Here is a 16,766-nt window from a genome sequence, read left to right on the forward strand (position 1 = left end):
GCTAGATGGGTTCAAGTGGTGGCCGACCCTAGCTTGGAGCCCAAGTAGGTGGCCAACCACAATAAAAATAAAAGGGAGTTTATTTTAAAATATTTCCTTATGTGGAAGCCATGATTTTAAAAGAGAGTTTTAAAAATTAAATCTTTCCTTTTATAGTTTCTACAAAGGATTAAGAGAAATGTTTGATATCTTTCCTTATTTATAGTTAAAAGGAATATTTTAATTTTTGGAGAAAGCTTTCCTTAATTGTAATCATCCACATGTTTTAAAAGAGAGATTTTAATTTATAAAAGTTTCCTTTTAAAACCAAACATGAATGGAATTTAAAAGAGAAATTTTTATTTTAAAAATTTTCGGAAACAAATAAGGAAGTTTTAATTTTGTGTTTAAAACTTTCCTTATTTGAGATCAATGAGGTGGTCGGCCACTAAAAGTTTAAAAGGAGGTTTTTAATTAAATTTTTCTTTTTTTGTCATTGGCAAGGAAAATAAGAAGTTTTAATTATGTTTAAAACTTTCCTTATTTGCCAAAACCAAGGATTATAAAAAAGAGGGAGGGGTTGCCCCATGACATAACACATCTATTATTCCTCTCCTCTCTTTTCCTTGGTGGTGGCCGACCCTCTTCTCTTGCTCATCCTCTTCTCTTCTTCCTTGGAGGCCGGCGGCATCACATCTCTTGGAGCTTTTGGTGGCTGGATCTTGTTTTAGGAAAGAGAGAAAGGAGGCTTTGTTTCCTAACATCCCTTAGAGCTTGGTGGTGGTGGACAACACTTGGAAGGAAGAAAAAGGATTGGGTGGATTCTCATCTCGGTAGATCGTCGCCCACAAGACGTCCGAGATAAGAAGAGGAATACGACAGAAAATCGTGAGGTCTATAAGTTACAAAAGGTATAACTAGTTTTGTTTCCGCATTATAACTAGTTCATCTTTTGTATGGATTTTGAAATACCAAACACAAGAGGCTAACGATTCTAGGTTTCGGATTTATGATTCGATTTTGTGTTTCTTTTGTTTTTCGATCTTGTGATTCGATTGTTCTTAATGGTTAAACCTAGAGTTACTGTAAGGAGATTAAATATTGAATTTCGTTGAAAGGCTTTGTCTAGGAAGTGGTGGATGATCCCATACCCAAGAAGGCCTAGTGCCTCGCCATGTTTAACCTGAAAGTCGATCTCTGAAATAAATATTTAATCAAATTTGTAACATGGGTGGATTTGGATTAATAATGTTAAGCATCGTTTGCGATCCAAGTCTAAACCTCTAAGAACAGATAAGTTGAATTTGGAATCAATAATGTTAAGTTCTGTTTGCGATTCCAAATTTAATTTCTAAAGAACATAATAAGTTGTTAGGAAAGGTTCGGGACTTGTACAAAATTTTTGTACGGGGAACTGGTACGATATTCCGAGTAGCAACCAACAAGCTCCTCATTTGCTCTTCCGTTGCTCCAATCATCTAGGTGATATCGTCCATCCGGAAATGTACTCACCCGGACCCATCTTTCAGCCTTCTCCTCGAGCAGCCTTCTTCCCTGACTTCTCATCTCTCGAACTGTCGCGCACATCCTTCTCGTCCGCCGGTGTACTCTTCCGTAGTACTTCATTCTTCGGATGCACTAAGCCCGTCGACTCCCTTCCCATGCCATCATTCTCACTAGCTGCGTCTTTCGCTCAACTTCTTGTATTCCTAAGCTTCTGCACACTTAGATACAAGGATCAAATACAACAGGACCTAACTAAATTTAGTTGACCACATCAAAACTATCCTGTGGTACTTACAATTATCATAACCATCTGATCCTGTCCGAGCGCTGAGTCGATGGACGCTGGGGACGTGGTGCTCTCCGCTGTCTTCAACTGGCTGAACAAATCTCCAGCGAACCTGCAAGGAAGTCGAGCCGGGAAGGGGTTCCCGGCGACGACCCTCCGACGCTCAAGTCAGGCAAGAGGAAAACGATGAAGTGGCTCCAAAGATCAGGGATCGCGTCTCTCCGGCGAAGTCTGAGGGCTCTTATATAGAGTTGAGGGGAGGCTTATGCACACCTACCGAGGCGTACACGTGTCCTTTACCATACCTTAGTATGGGCTTACCAGAGGAGCATGTCTGACACCATACTGCTACAGTCCGAGCACCTCTCTGATGGGACGGCAGAACCTTCCGTCATAGGATTCTGCGTATGGCTTGGTCGTCGAACATGCCTGTTGTCAGAAGATGTTCCCCAATGTCCCCTTGTCCTTGTCTCATTTTTCCCCGCGCTGAGCGTCCAGCCGCTCGACAGGCACATCACTTCCGACCTGGAGTAGGTGTTGGCCCGACCGGGGAGATTCCCGGTCGCGTGCTCGGCTGACATTGTTCCTGCCCGTGTTGCTCTATGCCTCGGCCGAGTGGACTACCCGCTCGGCCCGGCGACCCTTTTCACCACGAGCGTCGGAAACTTGACTCCCCGTCGGGTTGTCTTTGATTCCGCTCGGACCCGTTCGGCCGGTCGACCCAACCCTTCTCCGATCGGCCGGACCTCATGCTGACCCTTTTGACTTTTGACCTCTAAGTGTCATTGGCTCCCCTCAAAGGGGGTCCCCCGTCCTCACCACCGGATCACTCGCCTCCCCTTCAAGTCTAGTCGAAGGAGGCGATTAGTCCGACTGACTGGACCGCCAGTTACGTCGAGCGACGTCTCTGTGAAACTATCCTCCGCTCGACCCCCACGGGGGTAGCTATGGCGTCAGTCAACGCCAACATTCCTCGGATCTCTTCGAAATTTGCGCTAATCTTCGACATTAAGGCCGGGCATGCGCTCTGTACCTTGTGAAGGCGCTCATTAAATGCACTCCAGTGGTCGAATGCCACATGGCACTGCTGCCGTCATCGTAAGGCGGCGGCGTCGCGGGTGACGAGACCGAGGCGGTTTGAAATGGACGGCCCAATAGAGTCCTTGGTTTTTGCGACCTGCATCCGACGGCTAAGGCCGTTCGGGCCCAACCCTATAAAGCTTTTGCCTTCTTCCTCCGCCGCATTCCTGCTTTCGCGTGCCCAGAAGTTTTCCCTGTCGTTCCTGCTCCAGTGATCCTGCTGCTGCTTCTTCTGGCGACCTCTCGCATTCTTCCTTCGATCTTCGTCTACTTCCGTAAGGTCCTTCTGCCATCTTCTTTTCATTTCTTGTTTTTCCTCGTGCTTTCTTCTTCTCTTCGCATTCTCGTCTCCTGGTTACGATTCGTTCCCCTCTCTTAAGCTTTTTGCCCTTTCGTCCATCTCTTGCTCCTTTTCCCGCTCGGCTTATGGCCAGCTCTTCTCAACCTCAAGACCCAGCCCTCGGCCCGTGGTATACCACCATGGAGTCGCGCTTCGATCGGAGCAACGCCGAGATTCTGATGGACAATTTTGACATCCCCTCTGACTGTGAACTTATCTTACCCTCCCCTTCCGCTCGGTCACACAAACCGTCGCGCGGAGCTATCTGTTTTTTCCGCGACCAGTTCATAGCCGGTATGCGCTTTCCACTCCATCCCTTTATCGTAGAAGTCTGTAATTTTTTCGTTATTCCGCTCGGAAGCTTAGTCCCTAACACCTTCCGCCTTCTATGTGGCGTTGTTGTCTTGTTCAGAATCCACAACATTCCCCTCCGACCAGAGGTCTTTTACTATTTTTATTATCCTAAACAGTCCGAGCTGGGTATTTACATGTTCCAGGCTCGGCTTGGTTTAGTCTTCTTTAATAAACTGCCCTCTTCCAATAAACATTGGAAAGAGTACTACTTCTATCTTCGTCTTCCCGAACGGGCCCCTTTCCGAACCCAGTGGCAGGTCGGACCGCCAACCTCCCCTGAGCTAAAGAGGTTCAAGACCCGACCGGACTATCTTCACGCTGCCAACATGCTAGCCGGTCTGAAGTTCGACATCAACAAGTTCTTACCTGAAGGGGTGATGTACATATTTGGCCTGAGTCCGATCCGGACTCCCCTCCCGAGCAGCTTCGGTAAGAATTTTACTTGTGCATTCGCTTTGATTGCTAACTGATTTTCTCCTTTTTCCTTTGCAGCCGACATTGTCATGGAGTCCGTGATGGCCGGGATTTTGAAGAGGAAAGCGGCGGCGCTCGAGGCCGCAGCTGCCAAGGAGATGGAGTTGCTTGGCATTGAGCCGGTCGGCTCACACGAAGGGGAGAGCGCGACCCACGAGGAGTCGGCCGCTCAAGCCTCTCCCCGGGTCAGTGGAGGCGCCACCCGAGGGACCAACCGTCCAGGAGGAAGGCTCCGCTCAGGAGGAAGAGCGCCCTCTCCGACAAAAGAGGCGCCGAACGGAGACACCACTTCGATCGGCCACTTCCGCGGTCCAGCCGTCCGAACGGACCACCGCCGATTCTCGCGGCAAAGCCCCAGCGGTTGAGGCGATCTCGTCCGATCGGACCCCATCCCAACTGGACGCGTCCGCGGACCCCCTCGAGGCCATACCTGTCAGCGCCCTTCCGCCCTCTCCCCGCCGAGTCCAACGCTCGGCCATTTTGTCCCAGTTTTCTGCACCGGCCTCTGATCCTTCCCCAGCTTCCACTCAGACGACTCCCGGTCGGCGCCGTACCATCAGGGTCATCCTGCATTTCCCCACCGAAGAGTTGATGCCCGAGTCCGACCGGCCAACCGCGCCTGAGCACATGATCACCATGAAGGGGCCCCTAGTCGAGATGTGGGCCGACGCTCGGGCACGTGTCGCGATGATTCCACTCGGCAATCTGGCCAACAGTCATATGCAGCAGGCCATTGGGGTAACTATGTTTTTTTTGGAGTCTTCTACGCGCTTTCTCCGATCGGCTATTAATGATTTTATTTATATCAGAGATGGGTAGAGGAGATCGCTGTCTCCAATCGTCTGGCCATGGTGGACGAAGAGTTAAAGAGGCTAAGGAGTTTGGGCGGTGCGCCCTCCCAGGGTCCTTCATACGCCGAGCTGCAGAAAGAGCTTAAGAAGACCCAAGATCTGTTGGCGGCTGAGCAAAAGAAGATGGCCGCCCAGGCCCATACTATGGCTGAACTCGAACGACTGGTCAAGTCACTTGACCGGAAAGTAAGCCTAGCCACCGATCGGCAAAAGACGGCCATCGCCGATCTGGAGAAGAAAAATATCGAGGCGCGGGGCCTGGAGCAACGGGTCAAAGAGCTGATGGAGCAGCTGGATGGCGAGAAGGCGAGCCACTCGGATGAAGCCATCAAATATAAGGACGAGCTGAAGAAATTACAGGAGGCTCTTGAAGCTTCCCAAGCTACCTTCAAGGAGTACCAGGAGGCTGAGCCCGGCCGAGTCGCAGCCCTGAGGCTAAAGCACATCCGCTCGACCGAATTTTCAAAAAAAGTGTGCGAGCGGATGTATACTGCCTTTGAGCTTGCCATCACTGCCACGACAGACTATCTGAAGTCCAAGGGTCAGCTCCCTGACTCCGCCAGCATCCCGGCCCAAGACTATGCGGCGCTCCTTAGCACCATCCCTAAGGACCTTTATGATTTTCTGGAATAGAAGTCTTTATGTAATTCGGCCATTCGGCCAAAAACTTCCCTTTTTGTAATTCGGCTGCTCGGCCTTGATTCCTCTAATTTCAATGAAAAATTTATCTGTGTTGTGCAACTTCGTTTTTACTTTGCATGCTTGTGGGCGATTGGTCGGGGCCTATGATACACAACTCGGCCAACTAGGCCTCCCGAGCGGGCGTAGGTGGCATATGACTTGTCACTACTTTTCCTTGCCGCTTCTCTTCAAGCGTCTTTCGTTCCGGCCGAGGGGTTTATAGTCGCCGGTCCGACTCTCGATATTTAACGTCGGAGCTCGACGGTCTTTCGGCTGGAGGGTTTATAGTCGCCGGTCCGACTCTCGATATTTAACGTCGAAGCTCGACGGTCTTCCGGCCGAAGGGTTTATAGTCGCCAGTCCGACTCTCGATATTTAACGTCGGAGCTCGATGGTCTTCCGGCCGGAGGGTTTATAGTCGCCGGTCCGACTCTCGATATTTAACATCGGAGATCGACGGTCTTCCGGCCGGAGGGTTTATAGTCGCCGGTCCGACTCTCGATATTTAACGTCGGAGCTCGACGGTCTTTCGGCCGGAGGGTTTATAGTCACCGGTCCGACTCTCGATATTTAACGTCGGAGCTCGACGGTCTTCCGGCCGGAGGGTTTATAGTCGCCGGTCCGACTCTCGATATTTAACGTCGGAGCTCGACGGTCTTCCGGCAGGAGGGTCTTCCCACAGACGACGCCAATTTGATCATGTCCGAGCGCTGAGTCGATGGACACTGGGACGTGGTGCTCTCCGTTGTCTTCGACTGGCTGAACGAATCTCCGACGAACCTGCAAGGAAGTCGAGCCGGGAAGGGGTTCCCGGCGACGACCCTCCGACGCTCAAGTTAGGCAAGAGGATAACGATGAAGTGGCTCCAAAGATCAGGGATCACGTCTCTCCGGCGAAGTCTGAGGGCTCTTATATAGAGCTGTGGGGAGGCTTATGCACACCTACCGAAGCGTACATGTGTCATTTACCATACCTTAGTATGGGCTTACCAGAGGAGCATGTCTGACACCATACTGCTACAGTCCGAGCACCTCTCTGATGGGACGGCAAAACCTTCCATCTTAAAATTCTGTGTATGGCTTGGTCGTCGAACATGTCTGTTGTCAGAAGATGTTCCCCAATGTCCCCTTGTCCTTGTCTCCTTTTTCCCCGCGCTGAGCGTCCAGCTGCTTGACAGGCACATCACTTCCAACCTGGCGTAGGTGTTGGCCCGACCGTGGAGATTCCCAGTCACGTGCTTGGCTGACATTGTTCCTGCCGTGTTGCTCTATGCCTCGGCCGAGCGGACTACCCGCTCGGCCTGGTGACCCTTTTCACCATGAGCGTCGGAAACTCGACTCCCCGTCGGGTTGTCTTTGATTCCGCTCGGACCCGTTCGGCCGGTCGACCCAACCCTTCTCCGATCGGTCGGACCTCATGCTGACTCTTTTGACTTTTGACCTCTACGTGTCATTGGCTCCCCTCAATGGGGGTCCCCCGTCCTCACCGCCGGATTACCATCTTTTCTAAATTCTTCTAGAAATAAAATAATTCTTTATAAACATTTGATAGCAATATCAATATCCATATCTTCATATTGAAGAAATTTTCTCACTGTTTTGATAGCATGCAACAACTTGTATCAAATTACCACACCAAGCAAAATTCAAACCTTCTAGCTACTGGAAAATGATTCTATTAGCATAACTTCTTTCATCACTTTTTAAGAATTGAAAAGGGGGAAGAAAAGAAAAAAAAGGGTCTCAATCGGTTTACGAGAAAGATTGGAGTGTGAAGGATTATATTAAACCAATTTACACTATAATTGAATTTTTTTTTCCAAAAGTATGGACCCTCCAAGAAAATGGGTCTAAGTCAAATAACTCTTTTTTCTCCAAATAGTAACAGCCTTGACAGTCCAACAAGGGGGCTATTTCTGCTATTCAGGCTGCGGTAATGCTGAGTTCATGGTTTGATCCAAAATTGCGTTGTAAAGCTGCTGCATATGACTTCTTCAAGCCACGAAGTAGCATGAAGGCGTGGGCAACAGTTGTATGGAAGTCTTACATTATGTCGAAGCACCAGTTCATCATGTGACAGCTCATAAATGGCAAAGTGTACACTAAGGATAGATTGTTGTATGTAGACTGCAAAACCTGTCTACTGTGCCAGAGGGCGGACGAGACAACTGACCACCTTTTCTTCCTGTGTTTCATCATTAACCTCTATGGGACAGAGCTCAAAGTTAACTATACATTGGGCACAACTTTAGGACAATGACAACCTTGTTGGAGATGTTCCAATAGTGATATCATGGAGAGAGCATGCTCAAGAAAAGCTCATCACATAAAAGTACTTTGTATAATCTATTTGATTTAGCAAATCCAAAATCAATGTCAATATAAACGGAATGTGCCAAAGATCAATGGTAACATAAGTTGGAATCCGCTAGTCTCACCATCATATATGAGGAGATAAATCGGGAAGCCATAGTTGGCTAGTGTAGGGAGGGCTTTTTTTGTTGGATCGAAAAGAATTTAGATATCTCCACAATGACATGATATTGTCCACTTTAGGCCTAAGCCCTCATGGTTTTGCTCTTGGGCTCTACCCAAAAGGTCTCATACCAATAGAGATATCTTTCTCTTATAAATCCATGATCTTTCCCATGTATTTTTAATATGGGACTATGTTTGCAACCTTGCAACCCCAACAATCCCCCCCCTTCAAACAAAGGACCACAAGCTCCCTAACGTCTGATCTTCAACCCACTAGGACTTCCTGCCCCTCGGCCCACCCGACCTATTAGGACTTCCTTGCCTAGCCGCAACTAGGACTTCTTGCCCCTCAGTCAACCCGACCTACTAGGACTTCCTGCCTAGTGTCTGGTTCTCTTGATCCGGACACGGGAGCCCCCACTTCTTTGTTCGAGGTCAATATTCCACCCACATGGTCGATTGGACCATGGCTCTTGTGCACAGTCGGTGGTTAGTCCTTCTGGCAGTCCAGGCTCTGATACCAATTGTTGGATCGAAAAGAATTTAGATATCTCCACAATAGCATGATATTATCCACTTTGGGCCTAAGCCCTCATGGTTTTGCTCTTGGGCTCTACCCAAAAGGTCTCATACCAATGGAGATATCTTTCTCTTATAAATCCATGATCTTTCCTATATATTTTCAATGTGGGACTATGTTTACAACCTTGCAACCCCAACATTTTTTTCTCAACTTTACTGAGATCCGAACCCTTGTCCTATGGTAGCGACTCTTATTATATTTAAGAGGTGTCCTAAGGCAATCACCTTAGATATTGTATCTTTTATTAGATAAATGAAATTCACTATTTGAGTGCATATTTCCTATATGTATAATTGAATCTTAAACTCATTTATTGAATATTCACAATGCGATTCATAACATGAGAGAACTTGTGATTTGATACAACTAATGAACATCTCCATAGAGTTGTGGACCTGGGATAATTGGGTATAAATCGAAATATTCGAAGGTGGTTGGATAATCCATAAAGAATTCACCACTCCTTGCGAGGAGATGTGTACTCTATGACTATTTATCAGGATTGTTACTCAAAGTCTTTGACTAAAACATTACATATTAAGACATTATACTCTTGGATATATGTACGAGTAATTTGAATCCGTAAGATGAAAAAGTATTATTTAGGCTATGTGTGACATAGTCATCTTAATGAGGACTGACACATAGATTATATTCTGAACTAAGTGGGTATAAGATGAGTAAAAAGAACGAGGCACGACTAAATGTAGTTGCTAAAAGGTTCAAAAGTGATTATGGAATCAGCTGTTTGATTTTTCAGTCAATTGAAGATCATGATATACTACTAGGTGCCACATTTATGATCAATCTATAATTAATGGCTAATTATGGACAACCAACTTAACCGAGAACTTATTGGGTCACACGTATTACGAGTTTATCCAAAAGACTTAAAATAAATTTGAGAATTGGATTCCTAGATTAAAAGAGATTAAGTCTGATTAGACCAATCGAAGAGAAAATTGGAATGAGTTTGGCATACTAGAAGTACGGATGGATCATGCCTATTGTAAATGATATGGATTTATTATGGTTTGATAATAAATCAAAAGGATTTAATTTAATTATGAACCAAAATTATTTAATTTTGAATCAAAATTAATCTTAATATTATTTGATAGGATTTACTTTCCTTATTAAGTTTGGGAGATGACTTATTCTTCAAATTAGATATTAGATAGAGGTGTATAAATAGGATTTGATGGGAGCAAAGTACAAAAAAAATTGTGTAAACTGTTTTAAGAATTGGGTTTTTAAGAATTTTTCTTAAAAAATTGTTTTAAGAAAAAAAATGTTTTATGTAGAGGTGTATTAATAGGATTTGATCGGGTTTAGTTTGCTTATTGAGTTTGGCGTAACAGAGACCTGCCGCCGCCCACGGCCCACAGCCCACAGCCCACAGCCCACGTTTGCGTGGACAAGCAACTCAAGCAATTCACGTTGCTATGGATGAGTTGCAGCCGTTCATGTTGTTGTGTGTAACGTGAACAGCCGGTTGCTGTTGAGGATGAGTTGCATGGACTTGTGTTGCTTACATTGCTTGGTGTCACTATCCAATTGGAATGTGAGCAGCGAAGCAACTCACGTTGCTCTGTATTGTTGACCAATAGGAACGTGATGATGTCCACGTTTGTCAACGTGAACACCAACCAAGTTCGGGTTCCGGCCAATTTTCCTGGCCGTCTAAGGGGTTGTTCCGGCGATTTAGTTTATCATCCAACAACTCTATTCGGTATTAGTCAACTTAATCCTACTCCGCAAGCCGAATGTGCCAAGAGGATATTTAGAAACGTTCATGTCTTTCATTTGGTTTTAGCCCTCCTCGTATTAGGGAAAAAACAAGAAAGAAAGGAAAAAAAAAAAAAAAAAACGAGCGAGAGAGAGAGGCGGCGTCGGCGATGGAAGGGATAGGCCACCGGACGCTCCAGGTGAACGGCATCGAGATGCACATCGCCGAGAAGGGAGAAGGTCCCGTCGTCATCCTCCTCCACGGCTTCCCCGAGCTTTGGTACTCCTGGCGCCACCAGATCATCTCCCTCGCAGCACGCGGATATCGCGCCATCGCCCCCGATCTCCGCGGCTACGGAGACACCGACGCCCCTTCTTCCACCTCCGCCTACACCGTCCTCCACATCGTCGGCGACATAGTCGCGCTCATCGACGCCCTCGCCCAGGACCAAGTATTTCGCTTTCCGAAAAATCTTTCCGATGTATAGGAACTATGCATGATGGTGAAGACTGGTCGGCGCTTATGTGCAGGTGTTCGTGGTGGGGCACGACTGGGGTGCGAATGTCGCCTGGTGGTTGTGCGTATTGCGGCCGGAAAAGGTGAAGGCGCTGGTGAACCTCAGCGTGGTCTACAGCCTGCGCGATCCCAAACAGAGGACAGTCGATGCGATCAGAGGTATTTTTGGGGAGGATCTCTACATTTGTCGATTCCAGGTAGCTATTTAGTGAATTGAGCTGCTAATCTATGATTGATGATTAATTGAGAGGTTCCCAATAATTGTTGAATACACCACTAGGTGCTTGATGAAATTGTTGACGCGTTAACAATTAGTGGTAATAATTTTAGTAGGAAAATAAAATAAAAATTGCATGCACATACAATAATTTCGTGGAAGAGTCGATGAGATGATAGGATATAAAATAATTTACCTGAATCTGGTCTCCTTAGCAATGTTGAACTTTCTGCCCTGGTTTATAGGATATGTGATTGTTCAGATATGAGAGTGATGAAGATGGATGAACCAAAGAACTTTAAATATTTTGGAACTATTACTCAACAACAAGAACATATTGGTGAAGACATCATTAATAGTATAAGACATAGATGGTTTAAATGGAGAGAGCTTCTAGAGTTTTGTGTGATTTTCATGTCCTTTAGGTAACAAGGATTATTATAAGATTGGTACAATCTTTTATGTATTAGTAAACAACACTCAAAAACAATTAAGGAAGTGGAGATGAGAATGTCAAGATGGTGGATATGCAGTTAATCAAAATGTATATTAAAAAAACTAATATTTGCGAACAATTTTGTATAGCTTCAATAGTTGATAAAATAGGTGTTTTCCTTTATTTATTTATTTATTTTTTTGCTTCTTGGTGTGCAACTTTCCTCTTTGTGAGTTCATGTTCAACTTTGCACAATGTCAACTAACCTACCCACAAATAAATGACGTGACAATTGCTTGGTGTGTAATATATTCAATTGAGAAAAAAGATGCAACCAATCTTGCGATAAGACATCCTATCTCAATTATATTTAGACCAGCTATATGGATCTTATTCTTCCGTCAAGCTCTATGCATTACTATATCACTAGTTACATGCAAACCTTGTAAACCATTTCAAACATTAGAAAACCCCATGAGCAACATTGCTCTCAGATATGCAGTGAACAAGCATAAAACATATGGTCTAGTTGGTTCTGTGTCTTCTGGTTGTGCATCCATTGAGTTCGTGGTGGGACAATTATGTCATAATCAATTGCAAAAAAAAGTCAGCGGTGGCTTAGCTTCCAAATCCATCCCAGTTGCTGCTGCATATGGTTGTTTGGGAATCATCTCTTGTACATAAGTTTTAGTAAGCTATTGTTTTGTCAAATACCATCTCATTAATCTGCGGTCGAGATACATGGCAATATGACTATTCTCAGAAGAATGATAATGCTATTTCTTAATTTTTCATATAGCAAAAACATGAATTAGTCTTTTTCATGAATACCTTTTGTGACATCATGACCCTATGAATTGTTTAGGAACATGGAACAATAGAGGCTGAATTTGCGCAGATTGGTACTGCCACGATTCTGAAAAAGTTCTTGACCTACCGCAGTCCGGCAGCCATAATGGTACCTAAGGAGAAAGGATTTGAAGGTTCCCTTGAAACCCCAATCAGCTTGCCTTCATGGCTCACAGAAGAAGATATAAACTACTTCGCTAGTAAATTCGAAAAGTCAGGATTTACCGGAGGATTGAACTATTATCGGTGCATGAACTTGTAAGTTTCTTTAGATAGTTTTACCCAAAACAGTGGTGGCTTGTACCCATCAACAAAATTTGCAGATTGGGGTTAATTTTTTTTTTATTATTTGATAATTTCTACGTTTATTAAAATGCAGGAGTTGGGAACTGACTGCACCTTGGGTTGGGGTCCAAGTAAATGTGCCTACCAAATTCATTGTGGGTGATCTTGACCTAGCATATCATTCTCCAGGCATCCAAGACTACATACACAAAGGTGGATTCAAAAATGCTGTTCCGTTGCTCGAAGACATCGTGGTGTTGGAAGGGGTTGGGCACTTCATCAACCAGGAGAAGCCCCATGACATATCTGACCTCATATATGATTTCATTAGCAAGTTTTAAAAGTTCACTCCTATTAGATGTTGTATAAGATCCAGATTAGAGGATAATGCTGGGATATCTATCCAATGTTGATATTAATAGCTTATGGACAATTGGACATATACCATAACTTTCATGAAAATTAGTAACATGCGAATATGTCTTTGGTTGCTGGTAGATTGTTCTATGCAAAACTATTCAATTGCTTTTATCCTTAGTAACCCTTAATAGAATCTGATTCAGCGTGGCTGAGACATCTAAGTCCGAGGTATAGTCAAGTATAGTTGAGTTGACTATTGCAGGACAGAACTTACTACAATGGCCGATGGGCAGAGTTGATTTTAGATAATGTTTCTCAATTTATCTTCTCATAAACCGATCACGTGGAGCCTCTGGGATGGTGAATTTCACCTGTTTTACTCCTCACCTGAGGCCCTTGCGCAGTCGAATATTATATCAGTCCAGCTACTTTTGCTATACGATACCCTTCGACAGAAGGATCAAAACTAGGGGAAATTTTAGGGGGTGCTTGGTTGGATGGTATGGGAAATGGGGAATGGGAAAGGAATGAAATATTGGTGCTTGGTTTGGGTAATTAATGGTGGGTCCCATGGGTTCATTCCTCCAAACATGGGAATGAGCCATTACATACCATTTTGGGGGGTATGGAAACCTTTCCATTCCCATTCTTGACTTCTATCATACTCTTTCATATTCCCATTCCCCTCTAGGGACCAAGCACCCCCTTAAACTGTCCTGGGAACTTTCACTTCTTTGAAATTACATTCGCCAGTTTGTGACATTTACACTTTCGAGGGTTTACACTTTCGAGGGACTGCGTGAAGTGGAGGACGATCCATGGATCAGCAGATGTCGACGGCCGCAGCCGGCGAGTTGAACTGGTCCTGTTCCAAGATCTGCATGGGCTTATGGAACGAGACGATGTGGCTTCGCCGTAGGCCGGCGTCGGCGAGGCGGATGTCCTCCATCCGCATGTCCCGCAGCCGCTGCGCGTACCAGGGCCCCCGCAACAGACCCCACACCACTCCGACCCCGCCGGGCTTCAGCACCCGCACCAGCTCCGCCAGCGCCACCCCTTCCTCCGCCTTCTTCAGCCTGCTCGCCGACACCACCAGGTCGAAGTACCCGTCGGCAAAAGGCAGCCTCCGGGCGTCCCCCTCCCGGCACGTCACGTGCTCCCGCACCCCCTCGTCCCCCGCCCGCCGCAGCACCGCCACCGCCGTCTCCCGCCGCCGGTCCACCCCCACCACCCGCCCCCCGGAGCCCTCCTTCTTCATCTGCCTCGCCACGGCGCTGAGGAGCGTGCCCCCGCTGGCGCCGCACCCGACGTCGAGAGCGGTGCGCACCGCCGACCAGTCCGGGACGGCGGCCACCATCCGCCGGGCGGTCCGCTCGGCCAGGGAGGAACGGACGGCCGCGGCGGCGGAGCGGAGGAGGCAGAGCGCGGCGAGTGCGGCGAGGGAGCCAGAGAGAGCGCCGAGGAGGCGGAGGGTGAGGGAAGACGGGAAGTGGAGCAGGAATAGCAGAGCAACCGCGGACAAGAGCACGGCGTGGAAGGCCAGGTGCGCCACCGTCTGCCACTCGTCGGCGGTGTGATTCTGCCTGGAATCTGAGCTCCCAAGCTTCTCCATTCCGCAATTTGATCAGTCACAGATCCATTCTGGTGGTTACTGACGACTCTGGGAAAGGTGCAACAGCCCGTCCAATCTTAAATGCCAATTCCTTCAAAAGTTCGGCAGCCGAAGTCGCGCAAGTCAAAAGCTAGCCGCGTCTTCATATCGCAAGTGCTTGTGGACTCCATCTGGTGCGCTTCTTTTTCTCGGAAAAAAAAAACCCCCCTCCGCAAATCTAAAGAGAGAGGATAGGAAAGTTGAGGCCGAGTTTGACGGTCTAATTTGGACATTCTTCATTCTTTCACCTCTGTTCCTTCGTTTTTGAGGGGAAACGAGCTTTTGTGTGCATGAATTCCTTCGTACACAAGACGACTCTCTGTCCCTTTCTCTCCATTAAGTAACCCGCCCTTTTCTCTGTTCATAATTCACTACGCTCAACCAACTTAATCAGGGACCGCGAATAAATATCTCGATTGGGCCACCATCGATGAAGCATTGCAAGTTCGGGTTCCTCCTACCTAACCTTTAGCTTGTGTATGGCTGAGTTCATACCAACTTAACAAGGGACCATAGGTTTTAATTATAAGGGTAGCGATACGTCCAAAATCTGTCATCTCATTGGATGCCGATAATATAACTTCCTGCAGCTGGACACATACTGATCGACCTCCACCGTCAATGATGAATTGAGGATGCTCTTACTGAATGTGATCGGACAGTAAAAGCAAAGTGCGTAGAAATTTGAGAGTTCGGATAAAATAAAAGATTTTCAAAATCTCAAACTGTTTGTCATTGGTTTTAGTTACTTGATCGTAATGCAGGTCAAGGTTCAAAATACGGAGGGTCCGCCAACAACGTTCAATCTGAATAGATGAGTTCAACTGTTCAAGCTAAGTTAGAAGCTCGAGTATCAAATTGCAAAGGGAATCCAACCGAGCGGCTGTTCCTTGAATGGATGAGTCAGAGTGCCACTGGGAATCTCACTCTACCTACGTGCTGATGGGCCCCATGGGTATCGGACTAACAACGATGGAAAAGTTTGACTATGTGAACCCTATTCTAAAATGACAATTATTGGTCTCTATCAACTATAAGCGGGGATAGCATTTTTTTTTTTGAAAAAATTATGAAATTAAAAAAAAAAAAGTTTGAATGCAGAGGTGAAATTTGAGGTTTTTATTTTAAGACTAGTAGTAAAATTTTTAAGTTGTTTTTCTTTTAAAATTAGGGCATCTTTAAGATTGTTTAGAGGTTTGTAAAATGACAAAAAAAGTTGAAAAAAAAAAATTTGAATCATGGTGGATGTGAGATTTGAAGTTTTTATTTCAAGGATAGTAGTAAAATTTTAAATCTTTTTTCTCTCGGAATTGATAATGTGAGCGGACCATTCGAAATAAATATGTGTAATTCGATAATATAGGATCTAAAAAAAATAAAAAACATAGTAAATTTTTATGTTGTTGTATGATATTGATGTGGCATTAAAATCATAAAAAAAAAATCATTTAGAAATGTAATAATAGGAGATACCAAATAAAATCATTTACTAATAAATTATAGATAAAAATATATGATTTAATAATATAGAGTTCATATAATAAATTATAGGGAGAAGTTTTTTTTTTTTTTTTTTTAAGATGCATAGTGGATCACAATTGCTCTCATTTAGAGCGCTAACAGAATACCCTTACAACAGCGATCGGATTTCCTAAACTATAGGAGGAAAGTTAAGTGGCCACGTAGCACGTTTTTCCCATCCTACCGCTCTCGTAGAAATAAATCGTTGTCCAAATTTACACCCACTCTTGTGGAACCATCAGAACCTGGTCCATACATAAGAGCACGAATCCTTTATCCGTAAATTGTATCAATTAATTCATTTTGATAAATTATAATCCACCAATCTTATAATCTACGTTTAGTATGGTGTAATTTATATTATAATATAATTACGATTATATTACGTTGATTATTTTATTTGATTTAATTTTAAATTTGTAATGTAATATAATATATTACAAAAAAGTGGTGAAATTTTATAATTTGGATTACAAAATAAATATTATGTAATCCGATTACATTACGATATCATCGTTTAATCAAAATTTAAATGTCGAATATACCCCTAGTCTACTACGGTCGCCGCCCACGGCTACCCACTGCTGTCGA

At 45.2% G+C, this 16,766-nt stretch overlaps 2 protein-coding genes across 2 annotated transcripts; one reads left to right on the forward strand and one right to left on the reverse strand.

The window, feature by feature from the left end:
* The first annotated feature begins 10,367 nt into the window (after nt 1-10,367).
* On the forward strand, nt 10,368-13,114 carry LOC121981856 (epoxide hydrolase A-like). Its single transcript, XM_042534607.1, has 4 exons — nt 10,368-10,791; nt 10,871-11,053; nt 12,375-12,616; nt 12,738-13,114. The coding sequence occupies exons 1-4, from the start codon at nt 10,510-10,512 to the stop codon at nt 12,982-12,984; spliced, it is 954 nt and encodes a 317-aa protein (XP_042390541.1). The 5' UTR covers nt 10,368-10,509; the 3' UTR covers nt 12,985-13,114.
* A 601-nt stretch (nt 13,115-13,715) lies between these two features.
* Nucleotides 13,716-15,035, reverse strand: LOC121981857 (demethylmenaquinone methyltransferase-like). The gene has a single exon (XM_042534608.1). It carries the CDS (start codon nt 14,613-14,615, stop codon nt 13,827-13,829), a length of 789 nt encoding a protein of 262 aa, XP_042390542.1. The 5' UTR covers nt 14,616-15,035; the 3' UTR covers nt 13,716-13,826.
* Between the last annotated feature and the right edge of the window lie 1,731 nt (nt 15,036-16,766).

Source organism: Zingiber officinale, chromosome 5A (assembly GCF_018446385.1).
Source record: "Zingiber officinale cultivar Zhangliang chromosome 5A, Zo_v1.1, whole genome shotgun sequence".
Taxonomy (NCBI): Eukaryota; Viridiplantae; Streptophyta; class Magnoliopsida; order Zingiberales; family Zingiberaceae; genus Zingiber; species Zingiber officinale.